We start from the raw sequence: 24,145 nt of genomic DNA, 5'->3' as shown, positions 1-24,145 counted from the left end.
AGTTCAGAGCCTGGGGCCTGTTTTGGATTTTCTGTCTCTGTGCCCCTTCCCTGCTTGCGCTCTGTCTCTCAACAAACAAAAACAAATGGAGGGAAATAAAATCTGTAGATCTGAGAAGTGGCCTGTGCTTAAAGGGTTGGGAAGAATTTTTGGCAGCCACATTGGAGGCTGTCTACCACAGAGCCCAAATCAACTCACTTAGATGACTTGGAATGTACTTATCTGTGAGTATAATTTAGGAATATTAGTGAAGGAGATACATGTCAAAATAATTTTAATTTGCATGAAAGTTAACAGAATTTGTATATGAATTCAGAACTATTGAGTATAATTATGGCTAAGAGATGGTCTATTATAAATTATTTTTTCATTATAAAAGTGCCAGTGTTTTTGATGCCTGATAGAGAAAAATATAATGACTCTAGTACAGTTTGGTGCCAGTGCCTGGACTTGTTCTAAAGTGCAAACTGGTTTATTCATTATTGCTTTTACCTCAAAAGTGTAAATATTGACATAAGGACAAAGGTAAATAACACATTAGGGGACTCCAGACCACAGTGAGAGAACCACTGACCTAGAGAAACGTGCCAACTTATGCACTAGTCATATGCCAGGGTTCACCGTACTATTTCTGATAACAAGATGTTGTAAACAGTTTAAATATTCTTCATTAGCAAATGGTTAAATAAAATACAATGCATTCATATTAAGGAATACCATGCAGCCATTAAAAATAATGGGTAGATGTTTATGTACAGAGAAACTCTCTAGAATATAGCACTACTGGTAAAACGTCATATAGTATGTATATCACCCCATTTTTTTAAATGCAAATATATCTAGATACATGATAGCAAGATTTTCTTAAGGAAAATAAGGTCATAACATGCACGCTGTAAATATGGATTACAAACTTAGGTATACACACATACACACAAATGCAAACGCATAGAAGGAGGGGGAACATACTACATACTTATCAGTGGTGACACATGAAGAAAGTAGGATGGTAGTGCTGAGGCTAACTCTTCTCTCTGTTCTTTTTTCCAATGTGTGATAAATAGAAGGCAACTGTTTACGGACTTTTATATAACCTATGAATTGATATAAAGTTTACTGGAAAGAATTTTAAGAATGAGGTACTGTGACTGATAGCTGTTTTTCTTTATTCAATATTAGAAGATGGAAGAATTAGAACTTAAAGTGAAGCTTATGCACATAACCCTTGAATCCTGTATATGCCACTCTTATTGGTACCTTTGTTTTGTTTTGTACTGAATGAAATATTCCTTTATTCTTCTCCTTAAAATTTTAACATTCTTAGGTCATAGAAAATGCATTGTATATCTCGTACTAGAGTTTACTAATATATGGAGGGAGAGTAAAATATAGAATGAATTACAGGTTGATCTTTTTTTTTTTTAATTTTTTTTTCAATGTTTATTTATTTTTGGGACAGAGAGAGACAGAGCATGAACAGGCGAGGGGCAGAGAGAGAGGGAGACACAGAAACGGAAACAGGCTCCAGGCTCCGAGCCATCAGCCCAGAGCCCGACGCGGGGCTCGAACTCAAGGACCGTGAGATCGTGACCTGGCTGAAGTCGGACGCTTAACCGACTGCGCCACCCAGGCGCCCCAGGTTGATCTTTTTATAGTAGGTAAAGTTCTTCACTGCCTATTTTGGCACAAGCAAGATACCGAGAAAGGTTGTAGCACATAAAAACCCAAAGATAATGAAAGTCTATAAATGAAACAATTGTTCTAAGCTATTCTGTGTTATCTATGAGAAGGTATCACATGTACAAGATAATACATAATATAGAAGATTATAGTTTCTTTTTAGGAACTGCTTGTAAGACTTTATTTGTAATATTCTATCTAATTTCAGGCCATTAATTAACTAACAGATTGCCAAATACAATTTCAGTAAGTTCATTTCTTTATTTGGCATATAATTATTGTATGCCTGCTGTGCACCAGAGTCTCTTATTGGTGTTTGGAATACAACAAGAACAAAACAAAGTTACTGAACTCATGGAGTATACAAAAATGAAGAAACATTCCTGCCTTTATAGAGTTTACATTTCAGAGGAGAGAGATAGACAATAAACAGATAAAAAAGTAAAATGAGTGATGAATGCTTTGGAGAAAAATAAGGCAGAATGGGAGATTTAAAAATATGGCAGAAAACAAAGTAATCAGATACGATCTTGCTGAGAAGTTTCCACTGGAGAAAAGACTTGCTGCAGGTAATGGGGTGAGGTAGCCAATTGGGTGGATATCTGAAAGAGTCGTCCAAGCAGAATAGGCAACAGCAGGTACAAAGGCCCTGAAGTGGAAACATATTTATGCATTCATTGTGGAATAAGGAGGTCGGTGCAGACAAAGAGTCGTCTGATCATGCTAGAGAAACACAAGATAAGCAGATAGTGGAAGGAGGGGAATTTGAGGTGGAAAGATAAGGACATGTTGAGTTTGAGATTCACAGAAGACATTTAAGTGGAGGTGATGAGTAGGCAGTATAAATTTGAGGGATTACACTACCTATAGAAGATATTTAAAGGCCTAAGATAAGATGAGATCACCGAAAGAGAGTAGATCAAGAAGAGAATGGGAAAGCCTGGGTCCTGGGGTAAGGGACTGAGCAAAGGAGACTGAGAAGGAGTAACTTGTGTGTCATGACACACACATCTGATAAAGGACTCCTACCCATCACTTAAGAAAACTCTTTAGAGGAATTTTCTCTCTTGTTTTGAGAACTGCAAATATCTTTTAAAGTTCATCATATATCCAAAGAATGAACACTTCCACTTCTAATTATATTCAGAAGAAATGAGAACATTTTTTTTCCTCCAAAAGACATAAGAATATTCATAGCAGTATTATTTATAACAGCCTTAAACCAGAAACTTACCAGATGCCGTCACCAGTAACAGTGGTGTTGGAGGTCAGTAGAGTGACCTTTTGGGTGAGGATGGATAATGTCTGGGAGGGGGCAAGTGGAATGCAGGTGACTTCATGATCTATACATTTTTCTACATCTAGTACGTCAAATAGGGATTTGCATTAAAGAAAATAATTTGATGAGTGAAAGGTTTTTGCTCTAAGAATGCTTGTTACTTCTTGTTGGTACATGTCCTAGAATTGACCTTTCCAAAGTTCATTTTTTCAACATATAGTTAGTCCCTGCCTACATGCTAGATACTACACTAGGCACAGGGAATACAGAGATAAAAGATTTAGTTTCTGTCTCTTCATGCACTTCACGGTGTAGTTTATTTGCTTTGCGCAAGAGAATATTATTGTCACCATTTCCATATAAACTTGGACCAGAATTCATTGATGGAATGCTCTGTGGTCCAATTTTTTGTTTGTTTGTTCATTCTTTTTTATTGTTTCCTTGATCAGGAAGTTCCTGTATTTAGATAAAACTTTACATGTAAGAATTGCCTACTAGTCTCTAGAGGTTAGTGATGTCAAATTTACTTATTTCCAAAGTAAGATATTAAAATTTGACCCTATCTAAGTAAGCTCTGTGTAAGGTTTACATTTTTATTGAGACTACATTTTTTCTGAGCTTTCTTAATGAGTGAGTGATTTATGAAAATGCATGCTTTTTCTTCCTTTAAGACTTATGTGAGACATTATCAATTCCCCATATTTCTTTGGAAGGACACAAAAGGGACATCATTATCTACTCCCCTCTCTTTAAATGTGAGAAGCATGTGTCCAATTAAATCTAGTGCTTCCTCCTCATTGTTCTGTATGAATAATTAACCTTTCTAAGTGCTGACATCAGGAAGGTTTTGAATCCCCCTTTCTTCCATGGGAAAAATAAAATGAGCAGAACTGATGCTTCTTTAAAAGTTTTCTTTTTAATCATTTTGAAAGACGATTAATAATAATATAATATGAGTGTTAAAATCTAACACGTTGATTTTGAAAAGTATGATTTTATTTATTCCTTGGTGATAATGATTTTATTATTAATGTGGGCTTCTCTAAAGTAATAATGTTCTCTAATGCAATCATTTAGAACAATATGGTCACCAATCTACTTTCATTAGTCACATGGGAACATTATAAATCAATTTATATGATCTTTGCAATTGAAACTTGCTGGATGCCAGCTGTGTCAATTTCTGTTAATTATCATCCTTTTAAACCTCATTCTTTCTGTAAGTAAGATACGCACTTTCGGACTTTTTTTTATAGTTTAAATTGTTCTGCTCATCCTCCTACAGGTCTCCTACAAGGTTTTTGCCCCTCTAAGTTGATTTATAATGTAACCTTGAAACAAGGAGAAGCATTAGTTGCCTGCTGTTTTAATAAATGGCTTGTCAGCTATTTTACAACTACGGTTATTTCTTTGACTAGAGAAATTTCTAGATAGCAGGTCTTTGAATTCTTGATTATTTTAAAGATTTGGCTGGACATTCTTGACCATATATATCTATCCTCTGTGCAAATAAATACTTGACTGTTAGAAAATGGCTTTTATCTGTTTTGAATTTGATTTTATATATTTTGATTTTGTCATACACTTATGAGCCAATCTGGAGGGTTGAGAATGTAATGAAACTATCTGACATTTAACCTGTTAAAATACTATTTATCCTCTCTGATTTATTTACTTCTTTTGCAATAAAGGGTTAAACTATCTTAAGAAATCAATAAATATGTAGAATGCAAACTCCATAAAACTCTTAAGTTTCCCTAGTCAAATTCGATCAGGTTCACTTTTCACAGTGATTTTTGTTTTTGTCCCACCACACACAATGAGTCTCATCTTCCACTGAACATATATCGCATATTCTCTCCTTTCTCCTCCTGCTGCATTTCTAGCTTCTATTTCCCTTCTTGGAATCACAACCTACCCACTCTCCTAAGCTGGAAACCTCAAGACCATTCTAGTTTCTTCCTCCTCCCATGCATTACCTTGGCCTAGTAATTTCACCTATGTATTACCTTACTCATCCTTTTTATCCCTAAAGTAGCTCCCTTTTACCAGACTTTCAATATCTCCTCCAAACAGACCTGCCTTATCCAGTCTTTTCTTCTCCCCTCCTTCACATATGTTCACATCCACAGGTGACACGACAGTGTTAGATATCAGCTGATCTGAATGTATTGTTCTGAGTAAACTCCATTTTTTTTTATAATTTTTTTTTTTTGTTTTTTGAGAGAGACAAAGAGAGGGCAAGTGAGGGGAAGAGAGGGAGAGAGAGAGACAGAGAGAGAGAGAGAGAGAGAGAGAGAGAATCACAAGGGGCAGAGAGAGAGAGAGAAAGAAGCAGGGCTCATGTTCACCTTGAAGTAGGGCTTGAGCTTACCCAAAGCAGGGCTTGTGCTCACCTGATGCGGAATTCGAACTCATGACCTGTGAGATCATCAAGCAAAACACGAAGATCCTTCTAGCATAAGGGTGCTGTGCACTCCTCCAGTCTGTTCTGCAGTTCGCTCCCAGAGTTTATTCTCTGCCTATGTCATGCTGCTTCATGCCTCCCACTCTTTCCTCTGACTGCAAACCCACAAAGTGCCCTTTGTAATCTCTTTGAGCTGCTATAATAAAATGCCACAGACTAGGTACCTTAAACAATAGGCATTTATTTTCTCACACTTTTGGAGGCCTGCAAGATCAAGGTGTCAGCAGGTTTGTGTTTTTCTGAGGTCTCTCTTGGCTTGCAGGTCACTGTCTTCTTGCTGTATCCTCACATGGCCTTTCCTTGGTGGGCACACATCCCTGGTGTCTCTTTTGTGTGTCCAAATTTCTTCTTATAAAGACACTAGTCAGACTGAATTAGAGCCCATCCTAACCACCTCATTTTAACTTAACCATATTGTACATGCTTTATCTCCTATTCTGAGGCACTAGAGGTTCAGGCTTCAACCTATGGATTTTGGCAGACACGTTCAGGTCCATTTTACATGCCATTTAATGCTCATACAACATGCCATTTTATGCCCACACTGCGCTTTTCATTTTCAAAGCACTTTACAAATGTGAATGTATCTTTTTTTATTAAACCAAACCAGACACCTAAAATTTCCTCAAAAGCCAACACATGGCTTTAGTAATAGTGTTCCTAAGTCATTAGCAATAGTAATAATAGCAATAATAGTAATTAAACAGTAATTTATCTTTCTTACCTTTTACTATATTATCTTGAAATGAGTCATTTATCATGTCAACATTATGAAATTAGAACAGTCTTTCAGAACTAAAAAGGGTCTTAGAATTATATTTTAGAACTTTTTGAATTTGCATCTTGCTATCTTGTCATTCACATGTCACTAGTTGTAGTACTCAGTATATTTCATGGGTCTCAGACCCTGCTTGTAAGAGATACACCCAGTGGCCTCAAGTATTATATCCGGTCTAGAGGTCCTCCTAACACCACAAAGCACCTACCAATGGACCTGAATTACATCTGTAATTCAGAAGGGTCATCTTGAAGGTCTCCACTAATGCAGATTAGGACAGGGGAACATTCACTGAGCCCCACCCACATCTGTTATCTCAGAAACTAAAAATCAAGAACTTGGTAAGAATTCATAAAATTATGAATATTCTTTTTATGTTATTTTCACTTTACCCAGAAATATCTGGCAATAAAGGAGCGCTAACACTTGTAAGGAAAACTTTTTCTGGGAAAACCTAGACCAAGAAGGATGCCATCAATTCTTCTTGCTGACGAAATTCTAGAATGCTCTTGTGGCTTTGCCTGGGGAGCCACTGGGAAGCTGTGCTACTGGGAGAATGGTCTCTGAATTGCCTTGTTCATTTAATAACAGAAAAATGTCTGTGGAGGCTGGCTGGTATAAGGGAGAGAAGGCGAACTGGGCTTTGCAAATATCAGACCTACCCACTTTATTTATTTATTTATTTATTTTAAGTTTATTTATTTTGAGAGAGTGCACACGTGAGCGGGGGAGGGACAGAGAGAGGGAGAGAGAATCCCAAGCAGGCTCCACACTAACAGTGCCTGCCATGGGGCTCGTGACCTGTGAAATCATGACCTGAGGTGAGATCAGGAGTCTATTGCTTAACCGACTGAGTCATCCAGGCATCCCCAGACCTACCCAGTTTAAAGCTGCCCTTGGAAAACCTTCAAATGCATAAGTCACAAGGGGTTTAGTTTTAGTAGACAAATGAAACTGCAAGATGCTGACCATAAATATTTTCATCTTTAACACACTTTTCAAAAAAATGTATAATGTTCATTAAGGAAACATAAAAGTGATAATTTACATCAATCACCTACAATGTGCTGTAAGATTTTAAGAACCTTAAGGGGCAGGACCATGGTCTTGGCACAGTACACCCACTAGAGGTCATATTAATAATACACAGAATAATATCTAACATTCATTTCTTAGGCACTTTAGCTCTGTGCATTTTTGTCTGTTGTCTCATTTAACTTTCACAATATCTCTGATAGGTTGTATTCCTATTTTACAGACGACTAAAAGTTCAGAGAAGTTATGTGATTTGCCCAAAGTCACACAGTTTCTATGTGATGGAACTGAGTTTCCACTCACTTTGCCTGCTTTTGGTGTCTGTGTTCTTAACCCTGGCTATCTAACTACCTGAGTGTTCGATGTGCTTAGTTATTACTTGCAATGCACATGACTGTAAAATAGCTAATAAGACAACATGAGTTTGCATAAGTGATTACTAAAATAAGTTTTGAGATATAATTCATATACCATAAAATTCATCCTTTCAAAGTATATAGTCACGTGTTTTTTAGTACATTCACAGAGTTCTACAAACATCAGTACCAATTTTAAAACCTTTTTTATCACCCCCCAAAAGGATCCATTAGTAGTCATCGCCTGTTCTCTCCATGTCCTAGCCCCTAGCGACTGCTAATGTACTTTCAGTTTCTATGTGTTTGTCTGTTCTGTGCATTTCAAGTAAATGGAATCATATAACATAGGGATTTCTGTGTCTGGTGTCTTTAACTTACCATGTCTTCAAGGCTTATCCATGTTGTAACATATATTAGTACTTTGTTCCTTTTTGTGGATGACATAACATTCCATTGTATGGATACACCAAATTTTGTTTATCCATTTATCAATTGGAGGGCATTTGGCTTTTTCCATTTTTTTTTTTTTTTTTTTTTTTTGGCTATTGTGAATCATGCTGTTATGAGCATTGGTATACAAATTTTTGTGTGAACAGATTTTTACATCTCTCTAGGAGTGAAATTGTTGGGTCATATAATAATCATGCTTGACTTTTGTTTTTTTAAAGTTTACTTATTTTTTGATAGAGAGAGAGAGAGAGAGAGAGAGAGAGAATGTGAGCGAGGGAGGGGCAGAGAGAGGGAGACATACATAGAATCCGAAGCAGGCTCCAGGCTCTGAGCTGTCAGCAGAAAGCCCAACAATGGGGCTCGGCCTCATGAACCATGAGATCGTGACCTGAGCCAGTGGGATGTTCAACCCACAGAGCCACCCAGATGCCCCCATGCTTGACATTTTGAGGAATTGCTAACGTGTTTTCCAAAGAGTCTGCACCATTTTACATTTCCACCCAACAGTGAATGAAGATTTAGATTTCTCCGCAAACAATACTTGTTTGTTCTTTATAGCCATTCTAGTGAGTGTGAAGTGGTATGATGGTGGTTTTGATTTGCATTTGCCTAGCGACTGAGGTTAAGTATCTTTATGTGTGCTTATTGGCCATTTATACAACTTCTTTGAAGAAATGTCTATTCAATCCCTATGCTCATTTTTTAATTAGATTATTTGCCTTGATTGTTGTGTGTCAGTGATGTTAAGCTTAGTGCGTCTTTCACTTTTCCATTTTTACTACTGCTTGGAAATCCTTTTGGTTATGTCAAGTCAAGCATTTATTCAAACATCTATTAATCATTTATTGTGTTCTATGCCTGTATTGGAAATATAAAGTCCAATAAGACATGTCATATCTCCTGTGGATTATTGCCAACAGCTGCCTGTTTTCCTACTCCCCAATCAATCTTTTACCCTGCATCCCAAATGGTTTTTCTAAAAAGTAAATTTGATCATGTCACTTACTTGCTCATTTCCTTCAATGCTTTCTTTATTGACCATAAGACAAAATTCTAACTTTTAAGGATGGTTTTATAAAGGATTCAAAATTTGTTCTTCACCAGTTTCTACAAGATTATCTTTCTTGTGTGCATCCTATACCCCCAAATAGGATAACTTTAAGGGTCTCCTATTTAAATACTCCATCTAGACACACTGAGTTTAGTAAGCAAGGAGAGTAAGTGGGTCCTCAGTCAGAAACCGAAACCAGGTCTCAGAAGAAAGAGAATCACTGGAGCTTTTCTCTTAACTCTGGATCCCAACCAAACAGGTGGATTTCTCTTAAGCCTGTGACCTGAGAAAGTTAAAGCAAGCTGTATTGTGTTCTATTCTTTTTTTTTTTTAACGTTTTATTTATTTTTGAGACAGAGAGACAGAGCATGAATGGGGGAGGGTCAGAGAGAGAGGGAGACACAGGATCCGAAACAGGCTCCAGGCTGTGAGCGGTCAGCACAGAGCCCAACGCGGGGCTCAAACTCACGGACCGCGAGATCATGACCTGAGCCAAAGTCGGATGCTTAACCGACTGAGCCACCCAGGCACCCCTCTATTCTTTTCTCTAATGAAATTTTTAAATGTCCAGCCTCATTTCATTTTCACTACTGAGTAATAAAAGAAAGAGCTATGTGCTCATGCTTGGGTCACTGTTAAAGCGGACCATGGCCCTTTAAGGACAGTGGTGGTAGTTGCAGTAATTAATGGGGTTCCTCTGAGAGAGGTGACCGGCCCAGAAAGACACAAACCATTGGTCAAGAGAAACGTTCTCTCACGGGGAGACTCTACCTCCATCAACCCTTAGAGAAACTGAGTTTTAGTTTTAATAAAGGCAGCTTTGGTTTCCTTAGATCTCCTACCAAATAGGAGCAAGGAACTCACTACCTACCTCCCTGTTATGACTTTTTTCTAGTATATAAATCTAGTATAAAATTTGATCTAGTATATAAAGTAGTATATAAAATAGATCTAGTATATAAATTTGGAAGTATATTAAATAATTCCTTTTGAACTTAGGCATAAACTAATTATATGGTAAAAATCCATGTATATATGTGTGTATGTATATATAAACACATGTACACACACAACACTCCTGCACAGATGGAAAGTGGAGACTATAAAATTCAAATAACAAATCAGAGGTGTTTACATATGTTGCACCGTAATGAACAAAAACAAAATTCAAGTGACTTAAAACAATCATTTTTCCAGCTTAATTGACATATAATTGACAAATAAAACTTAAGATATTTAAAGTGTATATTGTGATTTTATATACATATAGGTTGTTAAAGGAATCCTCCCATCATTAGTTAATATAGCCATCACTTCACATATAATGTTCTTTTCATATATATACATATATATATAGTGATAACTCTCAAGTTCTACTCTCTTAGCAAATTTCAATTATGTAGTAGTGTCATCAGCTATAGTCACCATGTAAATAACCATCTTATTTAGTTCATCATTTTGTAGGTCAGGAAGTTGGGAAGGGACCACCCACACAGTGTGCCTGCGGTTCATTTGGCATCACTTGGGGGGACGGGCTGGCTGACCCTGCAAGATGGCTTCTTCCCTGATATGTATGGCACCTCACTCCTCCTTGGCCTTTTTCTCTCCATTTTTTATCCTATAGGCCTGTGCATGTGGCTTGGATTTTGCCCAGGATGGTGGTCTTAGGTTAGCTATACCTCTTAAATGGCAGTTAGTTTATAAGAGAGCAGGGCCATAGCTACCAGGCCTTTTAAAAGCTAGGCCTGGAACTGGCATAGCTGTTACATCATCATTTACACCTTACTGTGCATTCACTGACCAGCAGAAACACAAAGGGAAGGGAAATAGACTCCCCAACTTTCCATGGGAGGAAGAGAAAAGTAAACACAAAGATTCCACCTCTTCTCCCACACATGAAAATATCAGTACCATTCTGAGTCTTCCGTAGTTTGCAGATGTATTGGTTGTCTCAGATAAAGGTGAAGTGGCATTACACATACTGTGTATAACTTTTAACAACTTTTTTTATATTTAATGTCACGATAATCAAAATTCTTTAAAGTTTTATTCCTTCTTTGATTTGTACATGTGTATTTTATGACCACATTTTGAGTTGCAGGAAGTGTGAACTACGCTTTTATGACACATACCCGAGATCTTAGGAGCATTAAAAATAGTTTATTAATACCCAGGGTATCATTCTAGCTTACCTAATACCTTTGATTTACTAAAGTCACAAAAGTTATGTTGGCTTCTTTTATGGATATAACTTTAGCCACATGGTAAAGCATAGCTTTGTACAGGTGTTTTCAGATGTTTGGTCCACTGACATCTAAGAAATTCAACCCTGGGGTCACAGAGAAAAGAAGTGAAAGACAATAAAAACCACATGTTAACCATTAATGTTCATTTACCAAATCCTACTTAAACTCTTGTACTCTCTAAGCTAATTTCATCCAATTGCCTTTTAATTATAGTCTCTTGCTCAGAGTTGCAAATATAATGGCTTTTTAATATATCTTGCACTGTTCTGTGTCCAATGTAGGATGTAATCATGCAATTTATTCATAGCTAGTGCATTAGGTAATTAAAACATAAGCACACGTGGATTTCTGCACATGCATATTCCACAGAAAAGGATCTGACAAATCTGCTTTTGTATAAAATTCTTTTTTAGAATAGAAATTCTGTGTCCAATATATGCTGTAGCCATGATGAAATAAATCAAATATGACTGTTTGAGAGATCTGTGTACCTACCAGGAATAAAAGAAACTAATTTAAAGTAGGAATGTAAGTGTCTTAACACATTTTTAATTAATCATAGTATTGGTAGATAGAATTCTCAGTGTAGGTTAGTGCTTCATTGTCTAAGATGTTAGGAGATGAACAGACCCTCAGTCTCCTGTCTCTTTTAGACAAAGACAGGAAAATAAGGTGAGATTTAAGATAATTATCACTATTACTAAAAATGATCAAATATAGCCATTTTTAAAGCTCTTTTTTAACAGTGGTGATTACCTTTTGGGAGTAAGAGTTGATATATGCATGGCTAATAAATATTATGTTTCTTTCAATGAGCAAATACTAATCTAGTGAAGTTGTTCACCTTTATTTCATAGTAACCAGGAGTTTTTATGTAAAGACAAGTGATTACCTGTTTTTGAATTATGTATGATTTTGAGAACTGTATAATAACTTTTTAAAAAAGCATATCAAGCTCTATTTTTACACATTTACTCATTCCATAATTTATTAAGTGCCAACTATGACCTATGTGTTAGAGATACCAAGAAAAGTGCCTTAGGATTTTGATTTTTTTGTGGAAAGCCATTTCTCTGGTGTTACCTTCTGACTATTAATGCTTGGCCACATACACATGTGCATGCACACACACACACACACACACACAAAGGATATGAGCCATGAATCCAAATACCATGTTAGTGCCTGGAGACATCTGAAAATCTAGATGGATTGATTTCCTTTTTCAGTTTTCTCTGGATATGTGTTCACACATCTTATGTTCATTCTTCTTAGAATACTAATATAGAAAAGTATCTGTACATATCTTTTCCAAAACATTAACATTATTAAGATTTTAGATAACATATCCTCATTAGCTAATTTCCTTTTCTGTTCCTTTTTCATCCACTTGCCTTCTTCCTCTTACATTCTTAGCAGTTTTAGGGATCTTCTTTGGAAAACACAATGAACAGCTAGGAGGCTAGTCAAGGAGCATCCTATTCCCAAGTGAGAAGTTAAGCCTTGAAATCCAGATACATAAACCCATTCTCAAATTGGTATTTCTTGTACATTTAAGCTTTATGTTGTAAATACTGAGCTTTGGATGCTTTACCTCCAGAAAGAGTAATCTACAGAAGGAGACCAGCCTCTACAAAGGGAAAGTCAATCTTGATCCCTCTTGATGCTTTGAGTCCCAGGTCTTAAGAGCTTGCTCCCTAAACCCTGCCATTGACTTTTTTTTTTTTATCTAGTCTTGACTGCTCTCTATTTAATCCTGCCTTTTACTTACCCTTTGGAGATACTACATCCTAATTCAACTCTGAGGTAGAAATCCATAGAGGAACAAATCAAACACATTAATGTTAAAGCAAAAACAAGACAAAATGCTCCATCATCTTCGTCAAATCAAGTACTAAATTCCCATCCTAAATTCTATACTCAGGTGTTTGATTTAGAGGAAATTCCAAATTTATAAATGGATTATGTATCCAGTGTTCCTTTTGACTTAGAAACTCAGGACCCACATTCCTATAGAAATGATGGTATAAATGCCATACCAGATACATTATAAGTAAAAAGTTAAAGTTTCCACAATATTACGTAGTAACTATTTGCTCCTTCTGAGGCCAAAATATAAGTCCTTCATTTTTTCTTTAATTGTTTTGGTATCATGTGATTTTACATTCTGGCATTTTTCAAATCAAAATTAATTTTAAAGTTGATCTACTTTCCTTTTCTTTTTTTCCCCTGAAAAGCTGTTAAATTTATGGTACATATTACCTACCATTACCAACAATGGGGTCTTAAATCTTAACCTCAAATGTAGTATCCTAACTATATCTGAGTACTTATAATTATTAATGTAGGGAAGGGAGATACATTCCAAGTTTGATACCTGCATTTTGTTCTGCCCATCATATTATTCCAGTTAGGGATTCAGTTAATCCTTATATTGAAACTATAGTTTTATTTTCACCAGCTGCCTGTGGACAACACAATGTCTCCCTTTATCCAGAATATTTAACCAGTTTCTCTGAATTTTCTTCCATAGCATATGAATTACCCCAGATTCTGTCCCATCTATTAAAAACAACAAACCTCCTCCTACTCTGTGGCTTTCCTCTGGCTGTGGCCCTATTTCCTTTCTTTTACAGTCAGAGTTCCTTTAAGGATATCTGCACTCGTTCTGCTGAATAGAGGTATCATGACTTATGCAACCTGTTCCCTTTTAATGGACATCTAAGATAGAAATTATAATCAATATGCTTTGCTCAACATCCTTGAACAAATATCTTTGCACATTAGTGCAGATATTTCTGTAGAATACAATTCCAGAATCTGAGGGAATGCACATTACGGTTTGCACTGCGTGCTGCCAAAAATTTGTTCAAAATCCTAACCCCAGTGTCCCAGAATATGGCCTTTTTTAGAGATGGGGTCCTCATGGAGGTAGTCAAGTTAAAATGAGCATATTAGGATGGGTTCTAGTCCAATGAGTGGTATCTTTGTAAGAGGAAATCTGGACATGGACATGCAGAGGGAAGAGATATGGATGTAAAGGAAAACAACCACATAAACATGAAGACAGCCATCTATAAAAGCCAAGAAGCGAAGCCAGGTACAGATCCTTCCTGATCCTTCCTTCATATACTGAGAAGGAACTAATCCTTTCAACACCTTGGTTTTGGATTTCTAGCCTCCAGAACTGTGATTTCTGCTATTTAAGTCACTCATTTGGTAGTACTGTTATAGCAGCCCTAGAAAACTTATAAAGCACACTTGCAAAAAAAACCTCCAAAATAGCTGTGACAATTTATATCTTAACCAACCATGTAGAAGGGTAGCTTTCTCCTCACCCCTCACCAATACTTAAATATTAACCTTTGCAATGTTTAGTTAATTTCTAAGACAAATAAATGGTATTGCTTTTCTTTTTTTAATTTTTTGATGTTTATTTATTTTTGAGACAGAGACAGAGCATGAGCAGGGGAGGGGCAGAAAAGGAGAGAGACCTAGAATCTCAAGCAGGTTCCAGGCTCTGAGCTGTCAGCACAGAGCCTGACATGGGGCTCACACTCACGAGCCCTGAGATTGTAACCTGAGCCGAAGTCAAACGCTTAACCAGCTGAGCCACTCAGGCGCCCCTGGTATCTCTTTTCAAGGCACGCTTCTCTGATTTTTTTTTAATCCAGATTTAGCATCTCTGGAGTTTTATTTCCTTTTAAAATACCTAAAATGGACTCAAATGAATTGATACTACCAAATAACTATTCAAATCTAACTACATGATTTCAGTATAGTTTCATACAATGATAAAATAGGATTAAAAAATATTTATCTTTTAAAAATGTTTAACTACTCATTTACTTATTGACAATCTACAGCAAAATTTTCATTCTCTATGATTATCACACGTAGCATGAAGTTTATTCCTAAAAGGCAAAAGCTAAACAATTCGCAACTACACACTTTAAAAAGTTAATTTCGTACTTATAGCCTGTGAAAATCTAGCAATCCAATTCATAATGTATTAAGGATTATGCTTTTGAAGTAAATTAATTACTGGCCTTCCCATTAGAAATATACTGTTGGAAATTGAGCATTTAGCAACTGCTCTAAAATGTTCTAAAAGTGTTCTAAAATGATACCATAAGTTTTAGGAGCATTGTAGTAACATTAAAAAAATATATACCATGTAGGGTTGTAATTGCTTGAAAAAGTTCTTTTTGGGAGATAGTAATAAGGTACATATGTCCCCAAATCACTATTTTGTTAATATGCTCATCTTGTTTAAGGATTATTTTCTATCTTCTCTTTCACGGATTTTTGTTGGTCTTTGCATGAGTTAACATATGAACTTTCAGGTTATTTGACTGGACAAACCTCTTATGACAGCTTTCAAAGGGACACACAAAACGTTTCTCCCCAGTATGGATACGTACGTGGGTACGCAAATTATAGTCCAGGGAAAAACGTTTTCCGCACCCTTCAAAAGTACACCGAAATGGCCTCTCTCCAGTATGAACCAGAAAATGTCTTTTTAGTTTTGCACTCTCATTGAATGCTTTCCCACATTCTGCACATACATGATCTCGGGGAGCATGAACGAGGAGATGCCTTCTCAGGGAAGCTCTATTCTTTAACTTTTTTGTGCATCCACTGTGAGGACAAACAATTCTTTCTGGAGCATCATAATCCTTATTTTTTGTGGGCTTCTTTCTAGCAAATTCTGCAAACTGTTTAGGATCTGATACATCAGTGCTGGGTATTCCTCCAGGAGAAAGCTTCTTGCCTGTCTCATACTCTGAATATTCAAGCTGTGAATTCTCTCCAGTCTGCTGAGAAAGTTCTTGTTTTGCCCCTTTTTGCACACATTTCAAGGATTTCCCCAGAAGCGAGCTTGCAGTAAGAACCTGTTGAGAAAGCTCTTGTTCTGATTCTTCTTCCTGGTAGTTAAGGGACTTCGGTGAGTCTTCTTCCAGGATGGGTTCAGAAAACTCACCTCTTATTATGCATTCTATGTAACAATCAGAGAAGGAATCTTCTCCAACAACTAGGTGGCTACTTTCAAAGAATACACCTTCATCTTCTAAGGCCCATGGCATGTCAAAAGGTTCTTGTTGGGCTGGCCGTGGCTTGGATGGCTTTGGTTTATCCCCACTGAAGGCTCTTCTACCCAAGCCTTTCCAGCCACAAGTCTTTACCTTTTTCTTCAGTTGCTGGTCCATATTGTCGTGTTGCTTCTTCCTTGAAGGTTTGTACCAGGATATATCAACCACTTCCAGGTGATAGTGATCTGAGTAAACTGCCTTCAGCAAACACCTGCTTTGAGATAGTAACCTTTAGATAAACTATATTCCAACTTTAGAACCACTGTCAGAGCTTAAAAAATGGCCTCAAACTCACTTTTTAATAGCGAAATGGCTGCATTTGCTTCTTCTCTGACAAACCCAAGAAAGTAAGAGAATGAGCTGTGACACAGGATGTGGGTTATAACTAGATCTTATGTGGGGGTCCCCACAAATTATCTGCCCTCTCCAACTGACCACCTAATGTTTACTGGGTACTCACTATGTGCTAGCCCTACTCTAGGCGCTCATAGGTTGAGATCTATCGGTAAGTAGACATACAAAAAATCTGTGCCTCACGAGTATACAGTCTCGTGAATATACAAAATAAGTATTATATGTCACACATTAAAAGGTAAAGTGCTACAGAATAAGCAAGGGAGCTAGTAAAAAGTAGGAGTTCTCAATTTTAAATAGGGAGCTCAGGCAGGCTTGCCTGAGGTAGAAGCAGTTGACTAAAAACTTGAAGCAACTGAGGGAGTAAGATGTGCCTATTTTCTTATAGAACACTGTTGGGAAATTCAAATTAAATAATGCATATAAAGTGCTTAGCGCAGATCATGGCACAGAACAAATGCTGAATGTTTATGTGAGCTAGGGTTATTTACCTTTGTATTCATTAAATATATGGTGGATCCTGTGATGTTCCGGATACTATTCTACACCAAGGGTGGCATTTTTTTTTTTTTTAATTTAATAAAGAGCTAGATTTAAGCGTTGTGGGCCCTATGGTCTATGTCATCACTGTTCAACTCTGCATTTTGTCATACGGAAGCAGCCATGGATGATACATAAAGGACGAGCATGCATTCCAACAAAACAAGCAGAGGCTGGATTTGGCCCATGTGTAGTTTCTGTTTCTTCTTCACAAGATGGAGATTCAGAAAGAAAGACACATGAAATCCATGCGTTGCCATCTTTTACGAGTATAAGCCAAAATAAAGGCAAGCGGAGTTTAGCCTTGAATAGTTTTCTGTCTTTTTCTTAAAAATCTAAAAGTGGGGTGCCTGGGTGGCTCAATCAGTTCAGAAAAATCTCTTGATTTTGGCTCAGGTCATGATCTCATGGTTCATGAGTTCGGGGCCCACATGGGCTCCATGCTGACAGCCTGCTTGGGATTCTGTCTCTCTCTGCCCCTCCCCACCCTTCTCACTCTCTCTGTCTCTCTCAAAATAAATGAATTAAAAAAAATTCAAAAATCTAAAAGCAATATTATAAAAGTTAGAGCATGAATATGATATATTCTAAGAGCCTTTTACTTAATGTTACAATTGTGTGCCTTATAGAAGATCTCTTAATTTTATTGTCCTGATGTCCTGCTGTAGGACAAAAATTAAAATGCTTTTTATAAAGGAGTAAATGTGAAGGTAATGGACAGAAAACTAACAGCTTGAAAATATTTTTAAATAGCTACATTTAAAAATACCACCTCAAAAGAATCATGCTATTTACTTTTGTCAAATACACAGCATCAAAACAAAACATGTTTTTCAATTGCTATGGGAAGAGTTTTGAAATGCCTCCTTGAACATTTATATATATAAATATACAATTCATAATGTTTTATGTAAATTACAGACTTAAAATATAAATTATAGGGTCACTGGGTGGCTCAGTAGGTAAAGCATTCTACTTCAGCTTAGGTCATGATCTCAGGGCTAGTGAGTTTGAGCCCCCGTATTGGGCCCTGTGCTGGCAGCTCAGAGCCTGGAGCCTGCTTTGGATTCCATCTTTCTCCCCTCTCTCAAAATAAATAAACATTAAAAAAATTAAATATAAATATAAATTATAAATAAATTACTTATGTACAATACGTAAATGTTTTATATATATAAATTGCTAAGGGAAGAGATTTGAATTTCTTCTTAAACATTTGTATATATATTTCTATGTAATATATATATATACACAAATGTTTAAGAAACTTAAAACATTATTTCCTTAGCAATTGAAAAGCACAGGTATTTAAAAATATTTTCAAGCTATATATATATGTGTGTATATCTATCTATCTATCTATCTATCTATCTATCTATCTATCTACGTATGTATATAGATAGATAGATAGATAAAATGTTAAGTGGTACAAGTATTATTATTTATTGCTTCTTTTAAAAAGGTGAAATAAACCAGGAGACTGTATTCAGGAAAATTTGCCTAACAAAATCTTGTTCTCTTAGCTAAAAATTATTCTTGATTTTTTATTTTTTGTGTTAACGAATATAACCTCTTTGGACAAAATCACTAGCAATCAGTCTAAAGTTTGAGTAGGATAATACAAAACTCCCCTCCCCCATTGAGGCCATTTAAAATACGTGCAATTTGATTTGATTCCAGCTTTTCTCTCCCAGTTTATGTCTTGCTAATTTCAGCTCCCCTATTTTATTTTCAGCCATAATAAACTCTCCCTCCAATAAAGCAGTATGCTGTTCCTTCTTAATCCTGCCCACCCTCACTCCTCCTTCCCTTATTAGTGCGCACACACACTCACACAAGCTCATTTCTCATCCATATTTCTGACCTCTGCTTAAACATCACTTCCTCAAGCAAGTTTCCCTTCATTCTTAGGCTCAGTTAGGTTCCCAAAACTTCCTCTTTTACACTGATCAGTCTCTGGTACCGATTACTTTAAGATCTGTCTTACCTATTAGACTGTAAGGTCTATGAGGGCAAGGTCCTCTTCTGCTTTATTCCTATGTCCCAGGGCTTAGAACATTTGTCTAATGAAATGAATTCATATATATGCATTAATAATCATACTGGTGATACTGGTTTAGCAAATCTATAAAGTTAATTTACTAAAAAATTAGTTGTGACTTTCAAAACACTTAATGTAGAGGTTCCAAAAAGTTGATTATCAATGATGCCAAATGTTACCTAGAAAAAGACATCTAATTAGGAGATCGGGATTGAAAGAGAGAAGTATTTTCTTTATGAACTTATCAAAGCCAAATGTAGCCCTTACTTTTCTAAGCTAGATTTTATTTGACAGATCCTCCCATTTCTTACACAAAATTCAAGCTTGTGAGTGATGTAAAAACTGAAATACTAACTTACTAATTTATTATGGGAAATCCAGTTCATATAATAAGTACATTCTCTGTTGGTGGAAATAACTACTTGGAAAATGTACTCGGTAAACATGGTGTTAAGACAGAATCTGGATATTAAATACTTAATGGTATGACAATAATATAATTTTACATTTCTCAAACTGGCATAAAGGTGCTTCCAAGAGTGCATCATTTACTTATTCAATCATTTGACAAATATTTAGTACCAAACATTGTTCTAGGTGTTCACCCTAAAACAGTAAAAAAAGATCCAAAGTTCCTGGTTTTCATGGAGCTTTTATTGTGTAAAATAAAAATGTAAGTAAACAAAATGGTTTCAGGTTGAGTAAAATGCTATGAAGTATAAGTGATTAGAGTATGAGAAGGAAAGGAAATGGGGGAGGCCATCTTAAGGAAGAATGTCTGCAACAGCATCCAAGGTGGGGGGGGGTGGGGCATTAGGCTTAGGCTGAGACCTGAAAAAAAAAAAAAGTATCAGCCAGTGGAAAGAGGTGGGAGGAGAGTGCTCTTTCCAGGTTATAGCAGGGAGTACAAAGGGATTTGCATGCTGGAGGACAAAGGAAGACCTGTTTATTACAGACTGTGGCTGGCACAGACCGGAGTGGTCTGAGATAAGGTGGAGGACCTTGCAGAATCTTGTGAGCCAGGGGAGCCATTTACATTTCTTTCACAAACCCATGGGAACCATTACAGGGTTTCTTTCAAACCAGGGAATAGCATGCTCTGGCTGAGGTTAAACAGGTATGTGGAGAGTAGACTTAGGGAGGCAGGGGTGAAAGCAGAAAAATCCATTAGGCTATTTAGCAGTCCAGAAAGAGTGCTGGTGTTGGTAGTGAAGATGAAATGGCGGGAGAGGGAAAACAGAGAGAGAACGTTCTGAACTTCCTTGAGGATTGGATAAAGGGAGTAAGGCAAACAGGGAAAACAATAATGACCAAGCGGTGCTCGGTTTTTTGCTGGAGTAACTGGTAGATGGTAGTGTCACTTTCAGAGATAATCAGAGGAGGGAAGAAATGGAAAACAGCTATACTCTCTTGATTTAATAATGTGAACATTTTAATATAAATATTTTAATATAGATCTAGCCATTTGTTGCAGTGAAATATATGAATTTTTCAAACAAAATTTAAAAAATGCAACTTCAAGGAAATTTCAACCAGGCATCTATTTTCATGAAAGTGTATGTTTCCCTCCTTTGTCTGTGTTAGAAGTTTGAGGCCGGTGGCCCAAGGCAGTTAAACACTAGAAGTCTCCTAGCCAAGGTCCGTCCCCACTGGTTCTAGGATGATGAAACCCTTCCTGTCCATGGTTTTTCAAAACCTTTTGAACAGGACCCACGTTAAAAATACATTCTAAGTGGTGAACTCAATACCACACACCTTCCCCCATATCTGAAAAAAAAAAAAAGGCAGAGATCCACGAAACAAGACTTACCCATGCACTCTGATATTTCCTTCCAAAAGAAAGACCAAGAAGAAACTGTTACTGGCGCCCCCCAACAGCAGCTGAAATCTTCCCTGCTTTACGCTCCGCCTACTGTACCCTCCCTCTTTTTGATGGACACATTCAAATTAGGCTACACCTACATTTCAACTCTGCATTGCTTAGGCTGGAGTTTCCTAGAAAAGGCTCTACCAAACCTGTTTCGGTAAGGACATCAGGTAGCAGTGGAGTGGCAGATCGTGTGGCTTTGCTCCGCCCAGGTCAGGGTTGGCCGCCTACACCTGCACCCCCGCCCCGGGACACCTCAGTGCCTGGTCCCTCACCACGTGGGCAAACCTGTTTGAATTCCAGTCGCCTAGTTTTAGCCTGTAGTAGAGGCACTCAGTGTCTGTTGAACAAATCAACTTAGGTATAATCATATTTATAGTTATTTTTCAATGAAATGAAAATCCAGTGGTGGAAGCAGTTTTTACCTACTAGAAAAAGTTTACCCAAACGGACACCACACCTTGCTCTGCACTCTCTTACCCTCCCCCAGCCTCTACTCCCCACCCCACCTATCTCCAGCCTCAGAATTACTGCTTTTTTTTTTCTTTTTCGGGCATTAATGTGACTGTTCATATCCTTAAAAGTAACACAACTCACTTTGAAAGCCTCGGTCAATCAACGCTTGCCATTGGCTATGGTCTAGTGAAGTTTAATAGTTCGTGTAAGCACACAGACCATTAAAACAAAAACCCAAATCAATGTTTAAAAACCTCTTAAATTTTACTTGAAGCTTGTCTGCAACTCACATATATATCTGGGAACAGTTCTCCACGCTATTTTTTTTTAAATTGTTTTGAATGAATATCAGTTGTGAGGTCAGAAAGTAAAAGATCATTTCCAATGGGGGAAATATGTGAACTGTTTTTCTAGGTATTATTCCCTCATCTCCCCTGGTAGTCATACCAGATCCTCATCCGTTTGAGATTGAAGTTACATAAAGCTTCCTTAGCTCCTTACCTTGTTATATATTATTTGTAGGTGAGTTTCTGAAGGCAAAAATTGTGAGAAACTGCTTCTCTCCTGTTCTCTGTGGCGCCATACTATGGTCTGTATAAACTTTATAGACAAGTTTTCAGAGCTGGTTTTCACCAACCCTTTTTTTGGTGATAAAAATGTTGATTTTTTAGGTTTCAATAGAAATAACTTCAAGAATTCTAATAGACCATTCTTTCCAAGCCTTTATATGGCAATGTCATTGGTCTTTGAAAGTCCCCCTCATCACCAGAGGTATCTCTCTGTCTTTCTGTGTATCATCATATTTATATACATACATAAAAATATAAATAAGTGACATATAATCATGTATCTATAATTTATATATATAGATAATATATTAAGAGATAAACATGTTTTATTTGAATATATACATATAAATTATATACACATTATATACCACTTATATTTTTATTTCAAATATAATTTATATGTAAAAGATGATGATAGTTATACATATATATAGAAAGAGAGATATGCACACATACCTAAGCTGAAGATCCTTTCTTTTATCAAATTCACCAGACCACACCCTTTTGTTATCAGTCCCTTAACAGTTGAGACAGTACATACAATCAACTAGGTTAATTTATAATCCCTTCCTCACCACTGATTCTGTCTGTTCACTTGGTTTGTGTTAGTGTGACTTTGTCTGGAAACTGGAGGCGACATATTTAGAAAATCTAAATTTACATTTCACACTCCACCTTCTACATAAATTATTTTTGCTTCTATTTTGTTTCAGCTTTCCTGAAGAAGTAAACCAAAAAGAAGGCACTCATCTGTTGTCATATGAACCTAGCTCAAGGGCAGTTCTCCAAAATGAGCTAGGGAACCAATTAAACCATGAAACAAAAGTGGGCTGCCTTTTGAAATTGGTACAAAGAGAATGGTGCATGGAAACAAGTAATTTTTTGGATGCTGGAATTTTAGTCATAGTAATTCTTCTACAAATAACATCCTGGCTAGTTTTTAAAAATTCTATTTTGATTACTTATTTCTGTGTTACAAACAAATATTTTCCTTAAAAAGCTTAGAATGTGAAAACTATAAATATGCTTTAATTCACTCAACACATATTTAAGGTATTTTTAGAATGTGAAATACTATAAATACTGTGAAAACTGTAAGTATGCTTTAATCCACTCAACACATATTTAAGGTATTTTTTCCCCAGATAGGCCACTGTTCTAGGCCCTGAGGGTATGGATCCCTGGCCTTCTGGAGTTTGCAGGCTGAAGTAGCAGGGTCGGAAACTAGGGTGAGGCAAATAACTCACAGGTTTCCCCACAGAAAAATTTAAGGAATGCCAAAAAATTTGGTAACTAGAATTAATGATATTATATTTTTTAATTTTTTAATTATATTTTTGAATTTTTCTTTTTCTTTTTTTTAAATTAAATTTTAATTAACATACACTGCAATATTGCTTTCAGGAGAATTCAGTGATTCATCACTTACATATAACACCCAGTGCTCACCAGGACAAGTGCCCTCTGTAGTGCTCATCACCCATCTAGCCCATCCCCCCCCCCACCTCCCTCTATCAACCTAGTGTGTGTTCTCTGTCATCAAGAGTCTCTTGTGGTTTGTTTCCCTTTCTTCCCTTCCCTACCCCCTTCCCATATGTTCATCTATCTGTTTTGTTTCTTAAATTCCACATATGAGTGAAATCATATGGTATTTTTCTTTCTCTGATTGATTTACTTCACTTAGTGTAATACATTCTAGCTCTATCCATGTCATTGCAAATGGCTACAATTAATATTTTAATGCAGTATTTTAAGAAATAAAAGTGCAAAAATCCATAGTGAATAAATATCAAAAACTCAAATAAAGGCAGACAACTAAATAATCATGGTTTGTAAATGTCAAATGCAGCTATTATTAGGACCATGAAGGGTAGGCATTTGGT

The 24,145-nt window shown here is 36.6% G+C and overlaps 1 protein-coding gene across 4 annotated transcripts; it reads right to left on the bottom strand.

Annotated features, from left to right (window-relative positions):
• Window positions 1-11,126: 11,126 nt before the first annotated feature.
• ZFP42 (ZFP42 zinc finger protein) lies at window positions 11,127-21,265 on the bottom strand. 4 transcript variants are annotated; one of them, XR_004343503.1, is made up of 3 exons: window positions 21,181-21,265; window positions 19,317-19,392; window positions 11,127-11,425 (listed from the first exon to the last, which is right to left on the bottom strand). XR_004343503.1 is itself a non-coding variant. In XM_030312175.1 (3 exons), the coding sequence occupies exon 3, from the start codon at window positions 16,550-16,552 to the stop codon at window positions 15,641-15,643; it is 912 nt and encodes a 303-aa protein (XP_030168035.1). In that variant the 5' UTR covers window positions 16,553-16,649; window positions 19,317-19,392; window positions 21,181-21,265; the 3' UTR covers window positions 15,018-15,640. The 4 variants fall into 4 exon arrangements, 2 of the variants coding, with proteins under 2 accessions (XP_030168035.1, XP_030168034.1); XR_004343504.1 differs by lacking the exon at window positions 11,127-11,425 and adding an exon at window positions 12,329-12,621; XM_030312175.1 differs by lacking the exon at window positions 11,127-11,425 and adding an exon at window positions 15,018-16,649.
• Between the last annotated feature and the right edge of the window lie 2,880 nt (window positions 21,266-24,145).

Source organism: Lynx canadensis, chromosome B1 (assembly GCF_007474595.2).
Source record: "Lynx canadensis isolate LIC74 chromosome B1, mLynCan4.pri.v2, whole genome shotgun sequence".
Classification (NCBI taxonomy): Eukaryota; Metazoa; Chordata; class Mammalia; order Carnivora; family Felidae; genus Lynx; species Lynx canadensis.
This window is presented reverse-complemented; position numbering and strand designations above follow the sequence as displayed.

Coding starts and splice junctions, on each gene's coding strand:
- ZFP42 (XM_030312175.1), bottom strand. CDS start 16,552: ATGGACCAGCAACTGAAGAAAAAGGTAAAGACTTGTGGCTGGAAAGGC.